This window comes from Scomber japonicus, chromosome 16 (assembly GCF_027409825.1).
Source record: "Scomber japonicus isolate fScoJap1 chromosome 16, fScoJap1.pri, whole genome shotgun sequence".
In the NCBI taxonomy this organism is placed as follows: Eukaryota; Metazoa; Chordata; class Actinopteri; order Scombriformes; family Scombridae; genus Scomber; species Scomber japonicus.
The window spans coordinates 26,048,225-26,073,327 of NC_070593.1; the positions used below are offsets into that span (position 1 = coordinate 26,048,225).

Consider the following 25,103-nt stretch of genomic DNA (forward strand, 5'->3'; position numbering starts at 1 on the left):
TAAATATCTATATTAAAAAGACTTTTTGAAGATTTATTTTGAAACGCCTTTAGGAGCCCTTTTCTTCTCCTTCTTTCAGTATGAAGTGTACCTTGCATAGGTAGAGACCCTGTACATTTTTGTTTCAAATACTCTTAAATATCCCAAAAGATCACTGGTACAACTATAGTTACATAAAGTGTTAATACAATGATTCAAAAAGTTGTTTTGAACTATTTTAAATGTTTAGATACACAGACATTTAATAAGCATCTCAGTACATTTATAAATTATAATATTTAAATTAAATACATCTGTACATACAATTTCCACTCATATGTGTTATTAATTTAGACTTTCATAATATGAATTTCTTTCTTTCTTTTATTGTCATTTATTATTAAGCATATTATTAGAATAACTCCCAGCACACTGTATATAAAGCTTGTGTTTACAATCACTAACATGCCAGGGCAGGGGGGATAAACGTTCATAATAAAGACACAAAATATGAAACATATCTATATATATATATATATATCTATATATATAAAATACATGTGTTGTGGAGCTTCTAGTGGTTCAACCTTTCAACAGCTGTGTTATTTATACATTCAGGTATGAAAGAAACGCATTGGATAACAATACACTCCACAGTTGTTTAGTATGTGGGCTGAGCTGCTACTATTATAATACCACTGTAGTGTTTCAGTCCGCCGATGTAACAACATCTCCAATTGGTTCAGACGAGATTCCTTTCATCATAGTATCCAATCATCGTCATTTTTTCTTGTGGTCTCTCCTCCCGCTGTGTGGCGTTGGAAATGACAGTCTGAGAGGAGGAGGAGGAGGAGGAGGAAGGAGAGGTCTGCTGCTGCTGTTGCTTCTGTGTCGGACAAACGAGCAACAAGCTTGTCAGAGTGAAACTGAGAATTAGAAAATTAAAAGGCGAACTGCGACTGGTTGGATTTAAACTAACAGTGAACCGACGGCTAAGAGTGTATTAGCTAACGGAAGCAGGCGGGCGGCTCAGAGACACAGTGAGTATTTGAATGTTGTCGCTCCGGACTGGCTTTGTTATCAACAGGTGCTGTGGCTAGTTAGCTGCTAACACTAGCCTGATAACGTCAAGTAAAATAAACACACGCTTACTAAATAAAGTAAAGACTGTGAGAGGGTGGCTTCTCCTCAGAGTGATAGAAAAAGTTCGCAGTAACAAAGGAAGTTTATTTGAACTGAAAAGTAAGCTTAATTAGCTTTTAACGCAGTGTGGTCTGTGTTACTTTGATACTGGCTAACCAAAACAGTCATTTCTCTCAGTGAGTTATCGAGCTAAGTTAGCTGTCAAATACAGAAAGAAACTCTTCCAGTGTTAGATAAATGAAGTTACATTCTGACATTGTGTTAATGATTTATAATTACATTAGAGGGCTGTGTTTGGTTTGTGTTGTCAGGATAAGTTAATGTGTAGTTTTCATTAGCAAATATTACAGTCTTTTAATCATATTACTAACTTTATATCGCTCTTATATAGTTTTATGCTAGTCTGCTTGGTGTTTCGATTTCAATACTATGAGACACAACTCGCCTCGAAATAAGACCAAAGTCTGTTAATGAATAAAGAATTCAGCGTTTGTAGATTTGCTCTACATATAAAACGTGATGGGCAGGGTCAGGGAAATGTATAACCTGCTGTGTCAAATATGTTCAGCCACATTTTTCAAATGGTGTAAGCTTCCGTCTTATCTCTGCAATAGAACAGTATGTATTATGTGTACCAGCATAACAATACACCTAAACTACTCAAACTGCCACCATATAGCAAAATGTGATAGTATGACACAGCAGGTGACTCAAGGTAAAAAAGCCTGTGTTGTGTTTTTTTGTTTTTTGGGGGTTTTTTTTGGGGGGGGGGGGGGGGGGGTTACTTTTTTTGTGGATGATGTGAAGGCGGATACAGATGCTTTAATGACTACATTATCAGTCCCATCCTGCTGTGTTCCACAACACTGAAATCAGCTAATGTCAGTGAGTGATTGCCCCTCGGCTGTGCGCCTGGGATCTGTCACAGCCGATTTGATGATAACACTATTCTGTTTTGTAAGTTCATCTGTCACATTGTCACGGTTTAACTGCCGGTTAAGCCAGGTTGTATGCTGCTTTTAGGGTGGGCTAGGGGCAGAGAATTCTCTACACCCCCCCCCCCCCCCCCCACTCCCACCCCACTTCCATTAAACAAGTGCCCTTGGGGAAAGGAACAAATTTAACAGTTCGGTCCTGTCCGATGAGCGTGTGAACATGGATATAGGAGTGAATGTGTACAATATATCACAGTGTGGCCCTGATCTCTGTTCTCCAGCACTGTCAGGTATAATGTTGTGGGTCAGCACAGTGAATACCTGCCGAAACTGTAGGATTCAGGAGTGAAGTGTTACCCATCACAGCTGAGGAGTACTAAACAGACTTTACCACTTAACTTATCCACTTAAACACAAGTATTTATACACTTCTATTGAGCTGTTGTGATTTCTTTATAATGTATAGGATTCAGGGAACAATCCATACTAGTAAATTTAGAAAATACTACCAGAATCCGTCATTTTCACAGTAGGTCTTGAGTTGAATTCCACTCTCTACTGCTGACATTATAGAAAATGACTAACGCTAAAACAACTCCTAATGAAACTGGGCCCTGTCACATGTCAAACCTGTCCTGCATGCTTTTTCTGCTACAGTATTTTTTTTTGTAGGGTGGGGTGGGGTGTTTTTGCCTCCGTTTGGATGGTGGGCAGACTGCAAACAAGAGGAGAGATAGAGAGAGAGATGAGTATAACATGCAATGAGGGTCCATTGGCTAGAATTGAACTGACGACATTGTGGTTTATGCGGCAGGCGCAGAAATCAATCTGCTACAATGGGAACTTTTTGGTGTGTGTTCATCAAAATTAAAATCTACACATTTTGTCGATGTTGGCTCAAACTTGTGGCATGATTATCTTTTAATTAATGGCAGTGTGATTGTGTTTCTCTGTGGGAAGAAGGTGGGGTTTATTCTGTTGCTGGCATTTTGTCAGAAATATTAGTGGTTGAAATGTTACTGACAGGTCGGGACTTGATCCACTAACAAACTTAATTAAGGACTTGGGAGTTAGTTCCCTTTTGATATTCCCCAGTGCTTTGAACACTAGCCAAAGAGCCTTTTTCATGTGTTGTAGTTCAAGTTTTGAACATTTAATTGATTATCTGGTGTTACAAAATGATGAAACGAGGAGCTGTTGGGGGAATATGTAGCTAACAAACTGAAGGCACTTTCCTTTAATGTATGAGCCTTGTTCCATCCTCTCAGCTGCAGGTGCATGCTGTTCATCAGTCTAAAGCTGTGTAGTGCACCCTATATGTAAGTCAGTGTGTGAACCCCCCTCCCTCCCTCCGCGCGCACCTCCAACACTCTAAAACTCAAACCTGACCTTTACATAGGCTCTTCTCCCAGGTATGAGGTCACATCGCCATGGCGACGGGGCGAAGGCCGACTTTTACGGACGCACGTACAGAGTGAGCTAGTGAAGCGGAGAGGTGAGGATGGGCACGCTGGGCCACAGGCCAGCCAAACACAGAAGTCCTCTGTTCTCTGGAATGCTCTCTCGCTCCCTCTCTCACTCAGTCTCCATGACCTGATTGGGACTCAAAGCGAGGCTGCAGCCGAAATTCAAAATGTGACACAAAAATCAGAGACTGGACTGACGATCATGTAGTCCACCTCAGACATGATCCAGCTTTCCTCCCTGGAATGTTTTCAGACTAATAAACTAGTGTGAAATATGAAGATGGATGTGGATTACACTGTCACATCTTCTTAAGGAGCTGCTCCGTCTGGCTTCTAATAGAGTGAAATATGAGCAGCTACGTTAGAAACAGCATTTATATATGATGCAGTATGATACTCCTTAAAGGGTGTGGTGGACACATTTTTCACAAATATCTGTCTGTATAATTCCACACATATGTTTCCATCACTACTTACTGCACCATTACCTCATCACTGAAACCTTTCCCACTTTATTTTCCCACTGAAAGAAGTTTTTTTAAAAAGGCATATTATTAAAATGTAATCTGTATTTATATTTTCTAACTCAGTACATCATAACTGATACGATATTTAAAAAGGAAACCAAGCTCATGTCTCTATCCCCTCTCTCTCTCTTTTTCTTTCACTCTCTTTTTGGCTTTTTTTCTGCTTTTGTCTGGTACAGGGTGGTACAGCCCCTTTTGAGAATGTGTGTGAGTGTGCATAAGTGTGTACCGTCGAACACAAGATAAGAGTCGGCTCTGCTTCTGCTCTCAATGACATTCACAGTACACACACGCACTGAGCTTTACTCACACTGTGCTTTACTCACACTGTGCGTCACATGATGCTGGTTAGTTTTCAGTAGTTGTTGTAGGTAACGCAACCAATCATTACTTTCATAGTCGAGTTATATACAATTTTTTGGGATTGTTAAACCTGCCCATCCTGAGAAGATCTGCATTTTTTTTTATCATGACTCAGTATAATGCCTTAAGTTTATTCCCATCATCCATATTATCCCTCTGCATTCCTGTACCTGCACCTGCTGTCCTGTTAACCAGGTTTCCTGTCTTTAAGGAGTCATTCTTACTCAGCATAAAGGAGCAAATTCCACTCTGAGATAATCGTCTATGGTAAACGTCCAGCCTGGAATTTACATGTCCTGCATTATGTCAGGCTGCACTTCCTGTTACTCACCTACTACACCCACAGGAGGAAGTGGAAGTCTCCTACAGTTAATATTTGGTTTATCACACTGCCACTGGTCTATATTTTGTGTCTTTATATGTTTTATATTTTAAGTTGGTCACCAAAACATGTGTCCATTACCAACCATGACAAATTAGTAAATGGAAGAAGAAGAAAAAAAAATCACATTACACCAGTAATTTACAACAGCTTGATGAGGTTGAGGCTAAAAATGACCCACAATGCAACACTCTTTGTTCAAAAAGAACATCTGATGTTGGGAATATGTACAGTATTTGTTTAGTCCTCAATTATTATACGATTCCACTTTTTCCAACCGTAATTCCTAGAAAAAAAGACATCTGCCAATTATTTTCTTAATTATTCTTTGTCAGACAAAAGAGGAAAAAAAATCCTGTTATCATTTCCTACAATAATATGTCAGTGCTGCATGTTACGCTCCACTTCCTGTTACTCACCTGACACCCACAGGAGGAAGTGGAAGTCTCCTACAGTTAATAATCGGTTTATCACAATGCGGCAGGTTTTAAGTTGGAACGCCATAAAATGTGTCCATTACTAACCATGACAAATTAGTAAATGTAAAAATAAATCAATCACATCTTTTGATTATTTTCTCAATGAATCATTTTGTCAGTAAAATATCAGATAATGGAGAAAAATGCCTGTTATGGTGATGTATTCAAATAGATAGTTTTATTTAATTAACTCATAAAAACTAAAGTTGGCTGACAATTTACAACCAGCAAATGTTTTGATACAAAAGTAACTAAAAGAATTATGAATTTATTAAAATAGCTACAGATTAATTTTCCTTAGATTTGGGCTAGAATGATACAAATGGTAAAAAAGCTAGAGATAGGAAGTTGTAATGAGATTTTAACTCTGATATCGATTATGGTTATAGACTCTTTTGACTCAAAATTGGCACAAAATTATTCAAAACTGACACAAGTACTAAAACTTCCAGCTTTTTAAAATTCAACTTTTTTTTTTTGGACACCGTTCCCTACAAACCAGTTCTGTAGCATTGTTTAACTGGCATTGAATTCATTATTAAAATACCTGCACTTAGACACGTTTCAGTGATAAAGGAATACAAAAGCACTTAGAACTAGACCTTTGTCCTTTTAAATGGCTTTTACACTGACTGTCAGCACTTTTGTCACCTAGTTTTAACCAACATTGAGATTTTCTGTTTAGTCATACTGTCATTTGTTGTCAATTCTGCAAAAATTGTCACTTTAGCCAGTTAGCTATTCAGCAGCCATGGAAACTGCTGCTTCAGATTAAAGCCATTAAAGGTAAACGGAAAACCAAATATGTTCTTGTTTTAATATTTTTGAGCGTGCTGGCCAGCACACACACTGATAGCTCATAGAGATGAACTGCAGCTTGAATCAATAGAGCTGTTGCCACATTCTTAACCCCTAGTTTTGGAAGATCCCTCTGTTTCCCATCATAGCTTGGCCTTGAACTGTTGCCTCAGCAGGACACACATGCATACACACATTCATGCATGCACACCGGGGGGTAAAGCTGAGGCGGCAGATGGTGTTTATGTGTGTGTGTTTGTATGTGTGTGTGTGTGTGTGTGTGTGTGTGTGTGTGTGTGGGGAGGGGGGGGGTGGTCCTCATGTTAGGTCTTAGCTTATCCACCTTGTTTGTGTTCCTGCAGCAGTGTGCACTCTAGCAGGTCAACAGATAAAGGCTTATTGAACTAAGTGGCTGTTCTGAGGGAAGCGGTCCAGTAGGAAACAGCTGCAGGTCTCCATCAGCCATAATACAGGCTTTTCCAGCCCAATATCCCAACCCCTCCACCACCACCACCACCACCACCACCACCACCCTGCATCTACACCACATTCAGCCTTCGCAACACTGATTCAAAAGACAGCCTTCAGTCAGACTGTATGGATCAGTACTCAAAGTAGGTCATGCTCCTGCTTCCTGCCTGCTTTCCACATGATTAGAGTGACAGTGTGTTTTAATGAGGCTGACTCTGAGGAGAAAATACTCTACAGTCATTTAGATATTAGGCTAAGTGGCTCCATTTATTATATGTACAGTATAGATAGAGAGAGAGAGAACTACAACAGCATGATTAATGTGTGCTTTTATAGAAGTCATTCAGGTCATTTTCGGTGTGTGAAAGCTTACACACACACACACACACACACACACACACACACACACAGTTTAAAATATGAGCTTTAAATGCTGTATCACCACCACTTTATATAGCAGTGTATCAGGCAGCCAATCAGATGCTGCTGTTGTGTTTGATGTTGGCCCTATATAGCTAGATCATTCTCTTCTCATGTAAATGTAATTAGTGTTAATTTCAGACACTGACCAGGTTACCAAGGTAACAGCTCACGTAACATCATAAAGGAGATCTCTTACTCTAGTTCTAGCTTTAAGATGCTCTCTTATTAAGCTGGTTACTGTGATAATATAGAAACAGCACAGTATTACAGATACATTTAATAAAATATATATAAATAAAATCAAATTGAGCTGGAGCTGTTTCACCACCTTAAACGATGAAGTGAATTGTTATGCAGCTGGGTGATGTAGCACCACCTTCCTTTGGGCCAGTCATTATAGGACAATAATGTGCAACCCATCAACAGCAACTCAAACATTCAGCATTCTTTAGTCTGTAAATGTACTTTCATCACTTTTCCATTATGAACACTACAGTCTATAAATGTGCTTCCAGTTAGTTTGTAGTGAATTATACACTCAGTCCTGACTAAAGGTCATATCAACCAAAATATGTGAACACACCTATGGACAATGGGTGTGTACATGTGCTATTCATTTCAACTTTTAAGACTTCAGGGCTGAAATCATCAGTGGATAAATCAGATTAGTGAACTTCTAATAAGTTGTTAACAATGTAGTTTGATGAATCATGCTAAACTTGCTGTATCCTGTCTCTTAAATGTGAGCATCTGCCTTTTTTATAGCACATATAATGCACAGGTGTTCCTTATAAAGTGACTCTGTTCTATTCAATTGTTCCATGACAGTGACAGTGAGTCAGCATGCATAATACCAGGACCCTAGTGAAGCAGCTACATGGAACTCAGCCATAATTCACTTTATTATTTATACCATTTTATTTTTTTTCAACTTCACTTAAATTTCAGAGCAGCATTTAAATGTTATTTTTTATTCCTGTGTGCTTAACTGAATCTACTTTTGCTCAGTTGAATGCAGCTTATGATGAAAGAGTTGTATCGCTCCTAACAGGCAAACCTCACCATCAGTTATAATCACATGCTTTTATTTTAGCGAGCAGTAATCCATCAGGATGATTCCTAGTGCTTTTTGTTTTTCCTTGCTCGAGGTCTCTGAATGTTCCAGCCTTGTTGTTTTTTTTTGCTGTGTTTTGTACTGCTCTTAGCGACGGCAGCAGCTTAACGTGTGTTGTTGTAGGAGGAAGTCCAGCCGTCCAGAGGAGGCTGCTCAAATCCTCCTGCACTTACCTCTCCACTCACTGATGTCTGCACATCAGACACCGACTACTCACACCGGCAGCCCCTTTATCACTATTTTATGGCTCCGCTGGCTCTCACACAGAAACCTTATCAGAGGCGTGCTTCACCTTCATTCACCTGCTGCTCACTTTAATGTGGGCCTTTTTACTTTTTACCCAATCATGCTATTTTTGGAGACTCAAGCTGGAAAATATTTATCTTTTGAGCTCATGTAAAACTCAACATTTCCAGACAGACAAGGCTCACAAGAGTATTGTTTTTATTTATTGATCTGGATTGTGAGTTCTGACCATATTAATACTGCACAAAGGTAATCTGACTAGCAGTAGAGTAGTGAATAGACTCTACTTGAAGTCCCATTTTTTTAATAGCCAAAGCCAAATATTCCAGCCTGTTTAGTGGAAGCAGTATGGAGGTAAAATGAGTCCGATGTGAATTTCCGGAAGGATTGAGATGTGATTATGTTGCTGTTTGTAGGTTGGACAGACATATCTGTCTCGCTGGATTTAAAGCTTTGAGAAAAAGGCCTGTCGGGCAGGATTTGTGTTTATACTGATATTTAAAGACAATGTGATTATAAAGGACAAGATGAAATGTCTTGAAGTAGTTTTATAGACTAAATCTCCAGTAGCAGCTTCATTTTGTCTCTCTATCATCTCTAAGCCATGTCTAACTATTTCTTACTATATAGTGCTTTTGTTTTGTTTTAGTGTAAAGATATTACTAATGTCTGATTTTCAAACACGTAAAGTAAAGATGTGATGTGGAGTTTCAGCCTCATGTAGGAGAATGATGTCCCACCCAGACATTGGTGAAGTGGGATTGGTGCACCTGACTTAACAACATCCCATTTTTATCCCAGTTTCCCAACAGTTCAGTGTGATCAGTTTAAACATACTGACATAATGCTATAAGGCTATAGTGTTTTGGTCACTCATACATACACACTCCCTTCCCCCATCAGTGGAATTTTGTTCCCAGGGCTGCCTGGCATTCCTCACTGCTGCATCATGGGACCTCTGCAGTTTATGTGTGTGTGTGTGTATGTGTGTGTTTGCCTCTGCAGTCCTGCTGGTAAGAGATAACATATCACACACACTGCTGTTGTTATTGTGGCATTGAAAGATAAGACACTCATCTCCGCATTCATCTCTACCTCGCTCGCCCCGCTCCGTCCGTCACTCCCTCTATTTTCTCATCCATCCACTCTATCCTCCCACCACCTCCAGACATAGTTTTGTGTGTGTGTGTCTGTGTGTGTGTGTGTGTGTCTGTGTGTCTGTGTGTGTGTGTGTGTGTGTGTGTGTGTGTGTGTGTGTGTGTGTGTGTGTGTGTGTGTGTGTGTGTGTGTGTGTGTGTGTGTGTGTGTGTGTGTGGCAGGGGGACCACCCTGCTGCTGACAAAGCCGTTGTCATGGTTATGCGTGGAAAGTGGGGGGCTGTCATGACGTTGTATCTGAAAATAACTGAAGAGAGAGAGAGAGAGAGAGAGAGAGAGAGGTAGAGGTGATTGTGTTTCTACTTGTGTTGGGCTGTTAAACTAGTCGGTCAGTTGGTGAACCAGTTAATCCAATCCAACAGTCACTAAACCAGTCAGTTAAGCAGCAGACCAGTTACTTAGTGACCCAGGCAGCTCCTTGTCCTGTTATACTGGTCTACCAGTTAGACAACCACTAAGGTATGATTCTAGATTATTACAACCTGGTGTTTTAATGTTATAGCTCTGACTCTGATATTTCTATCAGAATTTTAATTTGGAGCTGGGTTCCTGGCTTTAATTTGCCTGAAGCAGCAGATGAAGGAGTATGAATTATTTGGAAAAGTTAGAAAGGGTCTAATTAGAATGAATGGGATTTAAAAGTTTAATAAAACTAGTAATGTATGGAAGTTCTGGAATGTTTTTGTAAGGTTTGAATGAAGTATAAATCAGTAAATAAGAGTGTAAAAATCATGACAAAGAGGCAGAAGAAATAGGAACAGTTGGAACAGTGGTTAAGGGAATGCACAGTATAGATTTAGCAAAGCAGTTCAAATGGGAGTTTAAGAGCAGAGCCTTAAATGAGCTTAAGTGTACTGAGAAGGAGCTGAGGTTTCCTTTAATTGTCTTACCCAGAATAAAGATACAACACCAGCTGAAGTCTAAGCCCTGACAAGAACTCCACTCGAAGCACTTTTATTTTGAAAATCTAGATCCATCCTTAGTTTACTGTTAACATGCGGTGACTGGCAAGGGCTTTTATTTTGAAAAGCCTGTCTCATCCCAACTATCTTGGGCTTTTATTTTGAACATTTGGAATTGCAGTCTCTATGACACAGATGTGAGAGTCTCAAAGTTGCTATGGTGACAGTGCAACCCTGTGGCACAGAAATGAGTCAAACAACCTTTTACAACTCAACAATTAAAAGTCAATTTAGGGGGAAAAGTGTTAGTTTGAGTGTGAGACTGATGTATAAATGTCTGTATGATTTCAAAATAAAGGAGCTGTAAGCATTTATACATCACCATTATCTCTGTAGGTCTGAACATCCTGTGCAATATACACCCATTATAAACATCTCAGCAATGGCTGAAAATGTTATGAAATTTGAACTGTGATTGTGTAAAGAGTCTAAAGAGTCTAAATGATATGAAATGATTTAATGAATATGAGACAGTGCCAAGAGTTGAGACCTGTTGAAATGAAGTTGCTACATGTATATATCAATGATTTTAAAGATGTTGAAGATGACTTGAATTATAACCAAGGTTCAAACAAAGATGAATTTAGAAAAGTTTGAATGGGATTTAAAAGCTGAATAACACCTTCGATGTGTGAAAGATGTGGAACATTTCAAAGACTGAATGAAGTTTGTAGCTGAAAGTACTAATAAGTAGATAAGCTTGAAAATGGAAAGTACGAAGGGTGTGAATGAGAAAAGAAAAAGAGCATGACTTATTTTTACATGACACAACAATTATATTACATGTTTATATGTTTACCCTTTTGTTGTAGTTTTAGGATCAGTACTGGTGCTATGGAGAGGCTACCACTTCTTATTAAACTGTACAAATCTAGCCTTTAATAAGAGGAATACTCTTTTACAGTGCAAGGTAATTAACTGTATAATTAGGGACCTCCTTTATCTTCCAGCACGAGTAAAAAATGTCTCAGGCTTTAATTAAACTATTAAAGAGGAGTTGTGTCTGCCTGGCCTGAAGTGTGTTATTTCTAAAATATTCTAGGCAGTCAGTTGATGAACTACTTTTTGATAGAACTCTCGAGCCTGTGTTTGACCAGTCACAGCAGACTGGTAGGCACAGGTGAGTAAATACCTGATATCTCAAAGTGTAGTTCAGTCAACATCAACGCTAACAACACATAAAGACATCGACCGTTACTATCTAGCTTACATGTTAGAGGAATGTAGGGATGCAGAAGAGTGATGACATCATCTCCCCGCTCTTTCTCCACAGGTGAAGGTATCATGGCTGCCATGTTTACCGAGCTCCCCTCCTAGACTCCGCCCCCACACATAGATACACATACCTGCACGCCACCCCCCCCCCCCCCCAGTGAGCCATTACAAACACAAACACACTATCTGCTCTCATGACAACCTCCCATCTGAACGGCCATGTTGCTGGAGAGGGAGGAGGAGGAGGAGGAGGAGGAGGAGATGAAGAGCTGAGGGGAGGACAGCAACACCGGGAAATGGCCGTAGACTGTCCGGGAGAGCTGGGGAGCCGGACGCTGCCCGTCAGACGGTCCGCACAGCTGGAGAGGATACGACAGCATCAGGTACACACACACAGACAGACACACACACACACACACACACATATACACTCACACTCACAGATTAAATTGGATGTCAAATCAAATTGAGCCTGAGTGTAATGCCTAGACATCTTTTCACCTGTAAATGACCAAACTATGGAAGCCCTGAAAGGCAAGTGACAGGTGGCAAGTACTCTACCTGTTTTCACAAAAAAAATTAAAAATAAAAAAAAATGTAGAAAAATGATCCTGGCAAAACCTTTTCCCCGTTTTCAAAAAAATATGGAAAAAAATTAAAAGATAAAGAAAAAAATTTCACCTGGCCAATTCATTTTTTTTTTTAAACTGAAAAATTAAAAGATCAGGAAAAATGATCCTGGCAAAACTTTTTTTTCTCACCTGTTATCATCAAAAAGAAAATTTGAATCAGACTTCTAAATTGCATCTCCAGAAAAACTAAATAGTTTTCACTCACTTGCCAGGACTTCATCCATCTGACTCCATCAGGACTTCTGTATCAAATCCATACTCACTGGAGAGATTACAATCACTGAAGCACTTAAAACCAAACCGATACGTTGAACATCTATACTGACATCACATTCTAATCCCACATGGACTTTTAGAGAATCTGAAAAAAACCTTGAGGCAAAAATTATTTGTATTAAATTCAAAAGCACAGTGTAATTTATTTTACTAATATGGCTGAAACAAGCAAGTTTCTATCTGAAGTACATCTAAAAACAAGCAGAATCAAACAAATAGCTGTACAGAAGTGCAAAAATAAGTAAAACGAAGTCTGCTTATTTTTGCACTCGCTGATTTCATAAGAGCATTACTAAACACTTACTGTAACTTAAATGCAATTCTGAGGTACTTACCTTATCTTGGGCATTTCCATGTTATGTTACTTTATATCTCTACTCCCCTACATCACTACTGTGTGATGGAACAGTGAAATCAGTGCCTGACACCTCCTCCTCATCCTCATCATCTTGAGTCTTAATCTGACACAGTGATCATCCCAAAAAGACAAAAATATAGTTGTAATGGAACATTCTTAATGTTATTAACACGATGAAACCCTAACCCTTAGAATGAGTTGTATTGTGATGCATTTACTTGTTTATGTGTATTAGGAGGACCTTCGTCGCCGCAGAGAGGAAGAGGGTCGGCAGATGGACCTGAACGCCTCGCTGCGACTCAAGAAGCTCTCCCAGAATCCCCACATCGGCATCGACAACCCCACATTCCTGCAGGACTCGTATTCACCGCAGCAGCCGCCGCTCGGCAGCCAGCACACACACGCGCTGCTGGGTAAAAACACACACACACACACACACACACACAAAACCAAGAGGAAAGATTAAAGAGGTACATATAATAGGGATGTTAAAAGGCAGAGCAGAAATGAACAGAGAGATGATTTAGATCAGAGGAGGAGAGGAAGTATAGAAAGGGATGGAGGGAGAAAAGCGGGAGGGAAAGGAATGTAAGGAAGGAAGATGTGTGTACCGTTCAGGGAGGGAATTCCTCAGGGAGGGAGAGCGGGACACGAGAGACTCTCGAGGGCGACTTAATTAAAACTTTGTTAGGGACGGTGATGTTGACACACACACACACACACACACACACACACACAAGCAAGCCTCAGCTAAGAAATGAAACACCACCTCTTACACACACATTAATCTGAAGCCAGGACAAGCAAGCTGTCTTCTAGCATCATTCTCTGCTCATTAGAAAGAAGTTAGGTTATTTCACTCTCTTGTGGTTGATTTATAGACTTCAGGATTTGTGTGAAAGCTTATTAACGTGACGGCATGTGTGTGTTTTATTGCAGAGTTGGAGGAGCTGCTGCTGTCACTGAAGCAGGTCCGAGGCTGTCTGTCCGACCAGCAGAGTCAGAATGACATAGAGCTGGTTCTTGCACTACTAAACAAGGTAATATAAAGAGGATTAGAGTGAATATCTACTGTAATCGTGGCTTTGTGATGTCTGAGCCACAGCATCCCTCACTACATAACATCTCCACAGTATGAATGATGATGATTCAGCGTGTGGAGAGAAGACTGGGGAGTACTAGAACAACTCCAGTGTTTATAGAATTAAAGCTACTGCTAGGCGCACTTATCTGCTACTGTCAGATGTTCTTAACCCTTACATACTGTTCAGGTCCAATTTGACACGTTTTGACATTTAAAAACACCCCAAATGTCTTTTACTTTGACTTTTCTTAAAGGGGCCCAAAATGAAAATATTTTTAAATGTTATACTCTTGTATAGGTCTACAAATGTTTGTCCATTGAGGCTGTTCTGGGTCAGATTTGGCCCATATCTATTAACATGTGTTTTAGTGAAATGAATAGTTAATAGTTTTAATAAGATAGTAGTTATGAGGATTTCTTTTTTATGGCTCTAATGGTTCTACAATAAACCCCACACTTCCATAAAGTTATAAAATACATTTCCATCATTATTACTATGTTATATTTTCATGTCTTAGGTAAAATGGGACATGATATTGTGTGATAGGAGATGTTTAGTCTCTCTGCTCTCTGAAACATGAATCAAGGTTTAATCACACATTTATTGATCAGTCAGATCAGCTATATAAACAGATCTGTGGTCCAAAATGTGGTAGAGACACTTTTTATGAGGAGGATTCTTAGACTGGGTCAAAAGTGACCCAGAACATACGATGTGAGGGTGTAGAATATGAACAGTATGTGAGGGTTAAATTACATGATTTCATGTCCAAAGATGACAATTCATTCAGTGTTCTTTCTGTTACACAGGACCTTTTTCAGGAACCTTTTTATGAACTCTAAAACTTAAAGGTGTTAAAGTGAACTCATTTCCCCTTGTCATTCCTTCCCCTGAATCCTCCCATGCTAATGGTTCATGAACTCTCTGGGTGGAGTCTGCACTGCTAAATGTTGCTGACTAGTCAAACATGAGAAATATCAGATGTCTGTACTTTACCACAAACATATGATCAGTCTTCAAACTGCAACTAAACACCATTGTGTTTGACACAAGTGTTTGGCTAAGTTTGTCATGTTGATATTGAGAAGGTAAACTATAAATTGTTACTTTTGTTGTAGTTATTATAATAGAGGAGAGAGTGGTGCTGTGGTAATAAAATCCTTTCTCAGAGTATATTAAACAGCTGTGCAGTGTTTTGACATATAATAAACCTTTTAAGCTCACTCAGCCAATACTCCATCTGGCCTTTCTGTATCATATCTCATTACAATACACTCCCACCAAGACAGCAAATTACATTATCTAACACAGTACTGTTATTAGTCAGAACTTCCCGTGTCTGGCTGTGTCTCACTGCTCACCAGACCTATCAATCTGAACAACACACACACACACACACACTTACAAACTCATTTTCAGACTCAGACAGCTTATTGTAGTGATGGTAATTCTTCAACCCTAACTGCAAAAAACAACTGATTATAATGTTTGAACTGCACTTAAAGTAATCAAAGGTATAGTGAAGTGAAAGAAACATGTGACACTAAATGCTTGTGCCCTTTTCTCCTCTCTAGTCTGACTTCCAGTCAGCGCTGAAGATCCATAATGCCGTGGCCAACAGCATGCACCGGCCCTCCCCTCCATACCCACACACACACCAGGCGCTGCAGCTGGCAATGGAGGTAACTCATGCTTACACACATTAATACAACCTTAAATATTCCTTTACAATCCTTGTGCACCTTGTTTTAATTTACTGGGTTTCAGTTGTGGTCACTTTTGGGGACATTACATAGACTTCCATTCATTTCCAGGAGACCTACCTTAACCACTGACCCAAAAATCAGCTATTTCCCCAATTGAGGACACAGCTTTTGTCCCCAATTGGACAAGCGGTCCCCAATTAACTGGTCTTCAGTCTGAACTGTGTCTCTGAAAGTAGCCTATGAGGGACAGACAGAGAAAGCTAAGGTCAGCGAGTGTGTTATAACAAGGTTGGAAACAGAGCAGCTCTGTTCAGCATCAATTAGAGATGAAACACAAGTGCTTTCAGTATGTACATGTACACCCACACACATACACACACACACTTATACATATATACATTATTTTGTAAAGAATAAGATGGGTTGGATAGTTTTAAGCAGCAGCTGGTGGAAGCTATCAGATGATAGTTACCAGTTAAAGTGAATTAAAAGTGAAAGTGAATATTCAGGATGCTAGTGCGATCACTTCTTGCACTTCTTCTCTCGCTACAGTGTTGAGTTGGCGAGCTGTCAGAGCTATTCATGGCTCATTTCAGTGGAATCTCATTATTTCTACTTCATGTTGGCATCTCCGCCCCCCTGCCCTGCATTTGGCTTTAAAAAAAAAAAAAGAAGCAAAGCTGAGTTTAACACTGTACTCCAAGAAACGCCTTCCTTTTTCTTGTGAATGAAGCGGAAAAGAAATGATGGAAATGAAAACCGTCACAGTGGGCAGGACAGTTTAAACTACTCAAAATACCTTTTAGTTCAAGTCAAGCCAATGACTTATCCTCTTATAGTTTCACACATTCTTTTTCTCTAATCACTTTTTATTTGAAAATGGCAGAAAATGCAGTATATCATTAGGATGTGGCACATTATAAGCTTTCCCTCCATCTCTACTGTTATATTGTGTTGTCATTTCGAAAGTCCTCTCCTTTCTGTCTTAGTTTAAGCGTCTCTCTTACTGCTGAATGATTCAGAAACAACTACAGCTGTTAAAGGACAAGTTCACACATTTTTCAAGTCAGTCCTGAAACAGTCAGGAGCCCAAATGACCATTAAAACAAATGTTTTTCTTGCTGTAATAATTCCTCTTGATCATACTGACCATTAGAAGATCCTTTCATATCCATATTCAATTAATCAAGCGATCAATAAATCAATCAATTATCAAGTTGACTTGTCACATGTAATTATACAGTGCTAAACCCTTTATAATTTTCTCTGTTTCTGCATAAATATGACCTTAAACAAGCAGATTTTTCAGAAGTCCTAAAACTAGATCAAGAGAACCAAATCAAACTATTCATGTATTTATTGAGGAAAATCTTACATTTCAATCTTACATTTTTATGTGAGGCAAAAGTATGTGAATCCTTCCTCCTCTCACAGCAATAACTTAGACAAATGTTTCCCATAATGGTTTATAAGCCCTGCACATCAGATTTTAGTCCGTTCCTCTTTACAGAACAGTCTCAACTCAGGTATGTTAGTGTGTTATGTTCTGTTGAGGCCAGTTGTGATGGTAGGCAAACTGTAGTGTCAGGTGTGCTGGCTATTCAAAGTGGACTTTTTAAAGCATTGGATATGACAAATTATCCACCACAGACTCAGCGAATGCACTAAGAGGGAATTTGATGCTAAAAAGACTGTAAATTTATCAGCTATCACTTGATATGACTAACTCACACTGATGAAGCCTCATATAAGCTTCACATCTACTTTTAAATGGCTGTGTGGACACACTGTGGATTTTCTCGTCCTTCACTTCCATTGAAAGCTCATTTGAAGGAGATATTTTGATTCATATGGACAGAAACTGTGAACGTAGCCATTAATGTGATAATAATCTGTGTCATAGCTATGATCATATTTGATACCATTGATGATATATTGTATTGTTTCAGGTCAGGAATGTCATCCAGTCAAGTCAAAACAAAGAGGGACTCGAACTCCACAGCCTGCTGACAGACACACACATCCAGGTACAGACAATCACACACCTTTACAGCTGTAGACTCATTCAACTGTCACTGCTTGAACCCTGTGACTGAGCTGTGTGTGTGTGTGTGTGTGTGTGTTTTGCAGTCATTGCTTCTGGCACATGACAGCATAGCAGAGATAGAAATGGAGCCTGAACCGCTGCCCACCCAGGGAGAGACGCTGACCCAGTGGGGAGGAGAGACTGTGAAGATAGTTCGCATAGAGAAGGCCCAGGACATACCACTGGTAAGACCCAAATCAAGAGAGCTAACATCCTAACCTATTTCTACTTGAACTGTTCAATAAGCTGGAATTGATCAGTGTAAGTTCTCACAGAGAGCTGGAAGCGCTCCAGATTCCTCTCATTACATTCATCAGGTTTGGTGTTAATGGTAGTCAATCTGTCAGCCCTGTGGAAGACTGGCAGACTGCCCATATGTCCATCTGCCTCTTACCTCATATGAGCTGGGATCAACAGACCCTCAGACCCCTGCTTTAGATAAGAGGGTTCATCTAGAAAACAACTCAAATGTTTTGAGAAAGTGCAGCTGGGGGCACGGGTGCAGATGAAGAAGAGTTGGTACATTTAAAAAAAAAAACTCAGTAGTCACGGTAACACAGTCATGCAGTCATGTCCATGTCTGTCCAGCGACTAACTGTTGTATCCATTTCTGTGTTTCCTGCAGGGAGCGACTGTTCGTAATGAAATGGACAGCGTCGTGATCAGTCGTATCGTTCGAGGCGGAGCAGCCGAACGTAGCGGACTTTTATCAGAAGGAGACGAAATATTGGAGATAAACGGCATAGAGATCAGAGGGAAAGATGTCAACCAAGTCTTTGATATTCTCGTAAGTATACCCACACACACATATTAGACACACTTAGTTCTTTGGTGATTTTTTAATGTCATCATTTTATTTGCTGATCAGATGTGTTTAGATTAGCTTGGCTTTCGATATGTTACATTAAAGTTTAAGTCTACATTGATGGCATTTCTCTCTCTCTCTCTCTCTCTCTCTCTCTCTCTCTCTCTCTCTCTCTCTCTCTCTCTCTCTCTCTCTCTCTCTCTCTCTCTCTCTCTCTCTCTCTCTCTCTCTCTCTCACACACACCTGTGTGTATGTGTGTGTTGTAGGCGGACATGCACGGCCTCCTGACCTTTGTGCTCATCCCCAGCACTCAGAGCAAACCTCCTCCTGTCAAAGAGTCTGTGGTGAGTCTTTAACAACCACAAAAGAGCTTTATTGTCTGCATTTGATTGGACAGGGATGATGCAGTTAAAATGAAAAATGAAAATAAAATGAAACCGTGACATCTGGCATCTCTTTCAGGTCCATGTGAAGGCACATTTCGACTACGACCCCTCAGACGACCCGTACGTGCCGTGCAGAGAGCTGGGCCTGTCCTTCCAGAAAGGAGACATCCTCCACATCATCAGCCAGGCAGACCCCAACTGGTGGCAGGCTTACAGGGACGGAGACGAGGATAACCAGCCTCTCGCTGGACTGGTACCAGGTACTACGCTGAGAGCATCAGTTAAACACATAGTTGGTTATATAATGACTACTCTGCATTGTGCTCATATTTGACTTATTGTTTTTCCACAGGGAAGAGTTTCCAGCAGCAGAGAGAAGCCATGAAACAGACCATAGAAGAAGACAAGGAGCCTGAGAAGTCTGGTTAGTTCCTGAGAATAAACAGTTTCAAGTTTATAGTTAAAGGAAATGTAGGGAGGTTGTTGGTATAAAATTACCTCTGATTGTTTATGCCTTATTAAAACGATAGAGTAGAGTACATACAGTAAAGTGAAGTCCTGGTGTGTTTTTGAAGGCATCTGTTTCTTCACAGGGAAGCTGTGGTGTGCAAAGAAGAACAAGAGGAAGAGAAAGAAGCTTCTGTACAACGCTCACAGGAACGATGGTACGACCCTAACGTCATTAATATAATCAAAAGGCCTCCAGCCTCCATATAAACTGCTGACTGTACATTTAGTCAGGCATCTACATGGAGGTGTAGTCATGCATGACAACTAGGAGAAAGATGGGAGAAAAAATTGGGGTGTTTCCAAACAGTATTTATTTCTGAATGTTTAAACACTAACAGTGATTCTTAAAGCTCTGTCTTTGAAATGTACTAAGTGTGCCAAACTGAATGCACGTATGACACACTTCTAGTAAAACTGTAAACATTGGTCTCTACATTGTTACACTATTTTGCCAGTTGTCCTTCCACACTGACGCATGTGGAAACTCTTTTAGATAATCAGTTCACTTGCTAATCAGAGCTCGAGCACTCTGCTGTGATGTGGATGAAGTCAGACGATGGAATTTACCCTCATTTTGTTTCCAACTCAATTTATTTTTGTTTTCTTCTATCCTGCATTGTTGTTTGAGGAGAACCACCCCCCCCCCCATAAAGGGATAGTTTATGTTCAGAATACACATCCATACTTTACTTTTTTTGTGTGTGTGTGTGTGTGTGTGTGTGTGTGTGTGTGTGTGTGTGTGCGTGTGCGTGTGCGTGTGCGTGTGCGTGTGCGTGTGTGTGTGTGTGTGTGTGTGTGTGTGTACTGCTGCCCTGAACACAGTAAAAGCAAAAGCCTCTCATGTTCTTCATTCATACTGTCAGTGTGTAGTTGATGCTTCGTGTGCTTATTCAAATCATTGTTTGTGTCACTGTATTGACACAAAAACATGTTTGGGTGTAAGGTTTTGTGGTTGGTGTGTAGAGTTTTGAAAAAGTAGCCTGTAGTTTAAGATGAGAACAAACTGTAACACTTAAAATGTTCAGTAGTGATTTAACTCATAGCTCATATTGATTATAAAGGACATAATAAACTCCACAGGCATTACCATAGAGATCACTTAGAGTCTTGAGTATATTCATGAAAGTCTATGTTTAATATTTACATTGAGTCAGATTGATATGATAGAAATGATTTTCTAGTATACACTATATAATAATAATAATAATAGTAATATGTAACTGAATGAAAGAATTAGTTTTTCCAAAATAAATGACCTCAATTGTGCCTGAATGTCTCGCCAGCTTCCATCTAAGAAACTCCAGATATGAGTCAACCTGTCATCTCTTCCTCCACTTTCTCCTTTGATGTCCTCAATTTGTCTCTTTTCATCCGTCTCCTCTCCTCGCCTCGTCTCCTTCACAAAAAAAAACCTCTTCTCTCTTTTCCCGCTGGCCCAGATATCGATAACGAGGAGATTCTCACCTATGAGGAGATGGCGCTGTACCACCAACCGGCCAATAGGAAGCGGCCCATCGCGCTGATCGGGCCGACCAGCTGCGGACAGGCGGAGCTCAGGCAAAGACTGCTCAACAACCAGCTGGAACGATTCGCCGGAGCCGTGCCTCGTAAGACCTCAACACACACACACACACACATACACACACACACACACACACACACACACACACACACACACACACACATATTGTCTCTCGTATGTTTGTGGATGTACTAACCTGTGATTGTGTGTGTGTGTGTGTGTGTGTGTGTGTGTGTGTGTGTGTGTGTGTGTGTGTGTGTGTGTGTGTGTGTGTGTGTGTGTGTGTGTGTGTTTCAGACACCACACGGAGCCGCAGAGATGGAGAGCTGAGTGGAAGAGACTACCACTTTGTGTCTCGTCAGACGTTTGAGGCAGAGCTGTCAGCTGGTAGGACTTATCTTACTATTCTAATATAATAACTTTCTATTACAACCTTCAGCATGTGTTGTTGCCATGGTTTTAAGGTCGGCGATGTCTGTCGATTGGCCCACAACTTTGCCCTAGATTGAAACATCCCAACAATTATTAAATGGATTGCTATGAAACTTTTCTACAATCATTCATGAGCCCTGGTGATTCTATGGCTTTTCCTCTAGCGCCACCATGAGGTTGAAATTTGTGGTTCAGGCTGAAATACTGTATCTCCATAACCATTCAATGGATTGCCATGACATTTACAACAGATATTTAAAGTCCTTAGAGAATATATTGCAACCACCTTAAAAGACAAGGCTAGCAATTAAATCATTATTATTATTATTATTATTATTATTATCATTATAGATAATATTGAAATCTCTTGTAGCACCAAACTACTTAAATAAACTTAATATAAACACAACATGGAGTCACACCACTGCACTGGAACAACCATCACATTTTGACTCTAAGTAGAGCAGTTCCTTGTACAGCAGACGTCACCATGCAAATGCAGGAATGCAGCCTCTTCACTTGGTAATACATTGTAAATCTACCAAAAGACTTCAGTACAAAGTGAAGAGGGTGTGATATGTAGCACAACGAGCTAGATAGTAGTTTCAGGACAACAATGGAGGTCTTGTGGCACAGTGGAATGGGACATAGCAGGGTTTGGATACACACACACACACACACACACACACACACACAGTTCTTAGTTCAAAAGTAGAATGTATGGCTGCTGTAGTGGATTACATTAGATTACACAGGTTTTAATAAAATGCTGAGTGTGTATCAGTTTACAATTACATTACAGTCTGTTCTAAAGCATTCTCATTTATACTTCTTCTACATTCTAAAAAGAGGACTTAAAGTAGAGTGTTACTGATGTTTTCCAGATGAATGATAGCAGCTAGAAAGCCTCAGTAGCATACTGATAAATATGTAACTTATTTAAGAATTAGCACCAAAGCAACCTGAAGTTAATAGTGAGGCATTGCAGTTGATACAGTCCACATGGTGTGCAGGATGACAGTTGAGATGGAGAGGGTGGTGCACATCAATTCAATTACAGAGCAACAGTCTGTATAAATGATTCCATATTAATAATCAGATGTACGTCACTAATGACTCGTTTCCTCTTGTGTTGTTCTCAGGGAAGCTGATAGAGTCTGGAGATTTTGAGAAGAACCTGTACGGGACCAGTACAGACTCTGTGAGACAGGTCATCAACACGGGCAAAATCTGTGTGCTCTGTCTACACACGCAGGTTTGTATAACACACACACACACACACACACACACACATACACACACACACACACACACACACACACACACACACAGTCAGGTTTAGCGGGACGAAGTGAGAAAAGAGAAACAGTTTGTATCTTAATGTCAACTTAGTTCATTTTATTGTAGGTTTCTGAAGGTGGAGTTTTAATGTATATATGTGTGTGTGTGTATGTGTGTGTGTGTGTGTGTGTGTGTGTACAGGCTCTAAAGGTGCTCAGGAGTTCAGACCTGAAACCTTACATCATCTTCATAGCTCCGCCCTCTCAAGAAAGACTCCGAGCCCTGTTGGCTAAAGACAACAAGAACCCAAAGGTACCGCTCTTGGCTGTCTGTTTACATCAGACTAAGATAAATAGAACTGCTGTTGACACCTTAAAAAAATGTCTGCTTCAATAATGTGTGTGCTCGTGTGTGTGTGTGTTTTTTTCCGACAGCCCGAGGAGCTGCGGGACATCATCGAGAAAGCTCGGGAGATGGAGCAGAGCTGCGGTCACCTGTTCGACGCCATCATCGTCAACACGGACCAGGACAAAGCTTACACAGAGCTGCTACGACTCATCAACAAACTGGACACTGAACCCCAGTGGGTGCCCTGCTCCTGGCTGCGCTGAACACACACACACATGCACTCACACACACGCACTCACACGCACTCACACTCACACACACACACACACACACACCATTCACAGAGTAGACATACAGAGCCCACACTTGTGTTTTTACTCAGTGTTGCTGTGGTGAGAGTTGCAACAGAGTATTAAAGCCACTGTTAGAAACAAACATCATTATATTACATTTACAATTATATATTATGAGATTCATTGATAATAGTTGTACAGGAAGGTTGGTGCAAAATAATAGGATAAAGTTGTAATTTTATTATAAAATGTGATTTTATTAGTAAGGTTGTAACATCAATGTAATATTAATATATACATAATAAGACAGATAAAGTTGATACATAATATAATATCATACATAATACTAAGATGTAGTTTTACTTGAAAAAAGATATTAGGAGATCAAGTTGTAAGTTCTGGGTAAAATTAAAAGATTTCAGTGTAAAGTTGTAATTTCACTAAAAAAGTCACGATGTGTCAAGAGCCATAATTAATAATGAGAACATGGTTAGGGTTATTTGGAGAATAAAATGTCATATACTATACTCTTATAGGTTAGATAATGTGTTGCTTTTACACCTGCTGTCCAGTCCATCACATTGTGCTTTCTTAGTGCATTTATTAAATCTGGTGATAGGTGATCACCTTTTCTTAGTAAAACACAACTTTATATAAAACATACAACTTTATTTTTGTAATTTCGTGACTCGTGATACTGTGAATTAGTTTTCTTGTAAAACTATAACTTCATTCTATAACTGGAATCATTTTATTCTGAAAATAACCTTTTTCTTTTAATAGTTCAACTTTCTACTCTAAACTACACTTTACAACTTTATTCTTATAATTATAAAACTATGACTTTTTTTCTTGTAAAACTACAGCTTGTATATATGACACATTTTATTCTCTAAGTCATTTTGTGCTCATACTGGGATTTCATTCTCTAAATGTTTCTTATAAAATGTTAAAGTACAGTCTTATAATATTGACAGTTTTTATATAAAACTACAACTTTACTTCTGTAAGAATTCCTGTAATGTTAAATTACAACTTTATTATTGAAATTACAACTTTAAAATTAAAATGACTTTATCATGAAAATTACAACTTTACCACTGAAATATTATGACTGTATCAGAATTATTCCCATTTTTCACAACACTGCAACTTTTTCTCATAACTGATTTTTCCTAACAGTGGCTTTAACAGCTGGTGGGGTTGATAATGATAAATAGATGAACTAGAAACACACAGAGTGACATGTGTCATGAAACAAACACTAAAGTGATTGTGGATTGTGCCTAACTGATCCATGATGCAACACTTCTATGATTACTGTCATCATCATACTTCCTGATGAGACCAAACCATGGACCTGGAATACTGAGATTTATTATTGTTTGTTTTAATGTTTGTCTTTTATGACTAAATCCTGTGATCATTTCAACCATTACGATTAAACAGAAATCTATTTAAATTATGATTTTTTTAGTTCTTGCAGTGCAGAAAATCAACAGAAGCATCAGATATTGAATTCAACCTTTATTTTGTTTTTTTTTAATAACTGACCTATAATGTGGCCTCTTGGAAGGAGCAAATGTGAAAATCACTGTGCTGAGATCTCTTAACACACACACACACACACACACACACACACACACTTACACACACTGACAATTAGTACAAGTTTAAATACACACACTGAGCCACTGCATCTATCACTATAATGAGTACACA

At 39.5% G+C, this 25,103-nt stretch overlaps 1 protein-coding gene across 2 annotated transcripts; it reads left to right on the forward strand.

Annotated features, from left to right (window-relative positions):
* Nucleotides 1-853: 853 nt before the first annotated feature.
* pals1a (protein associated with LIN7 1, MAGUK p55 family member a) lies at nucleotides 854-23,523 on the forward strand. 2 transcript variants are annotated; one of them, XM_053335403.1, is made up of 17 exons: nucleotides 854-1,019; nucleotides 11,719-12,043; nucleotides 13,162-13,339; nucleotides 13,866-13,966; nucleotides 15,586-15,693; nucleotides 17,667-17,744; nucleotides 17,848-17,988; nucleotides 18,429-18,590; nucleotides 18,876-18,953; nucleotides 19,072-19,255; nucleotides 19,348-19,419; nucleotides 19,589-19,660; nucleotides 20,945-21,112; nucleotides 21,325-21,414; nucleotides 22,602-22,714; nucleotides 22,942-23,052; nucleotides 23,175-23,523. In XM_053335403.1, the coding sequence occupies exons 2-17, from the start codon at nucleotides 11,855-11,857 to the stop codon at nucleotides 23,349-23,351; spliced, it is 2,022 nt and encodes a 673-aa protein (XP_053191378.1). In that variant the 5' UTR covers nucleotides 854-1,019; nucleotides 11,719-11,854; the 3' UTR covers nucleotides 23,352-23,523. The 2 variants fall into 2 exon arrangements, with proteins under 2 accessions (XP_053191378.1, XP_053191379.1); XM_053335404.1 differs by lacking the exon at nucleotides 21,325-21,414.
* The last annotated feature ends 1,580 nt before the right edge of the window (nucleotides 23,524-25,103 follow it).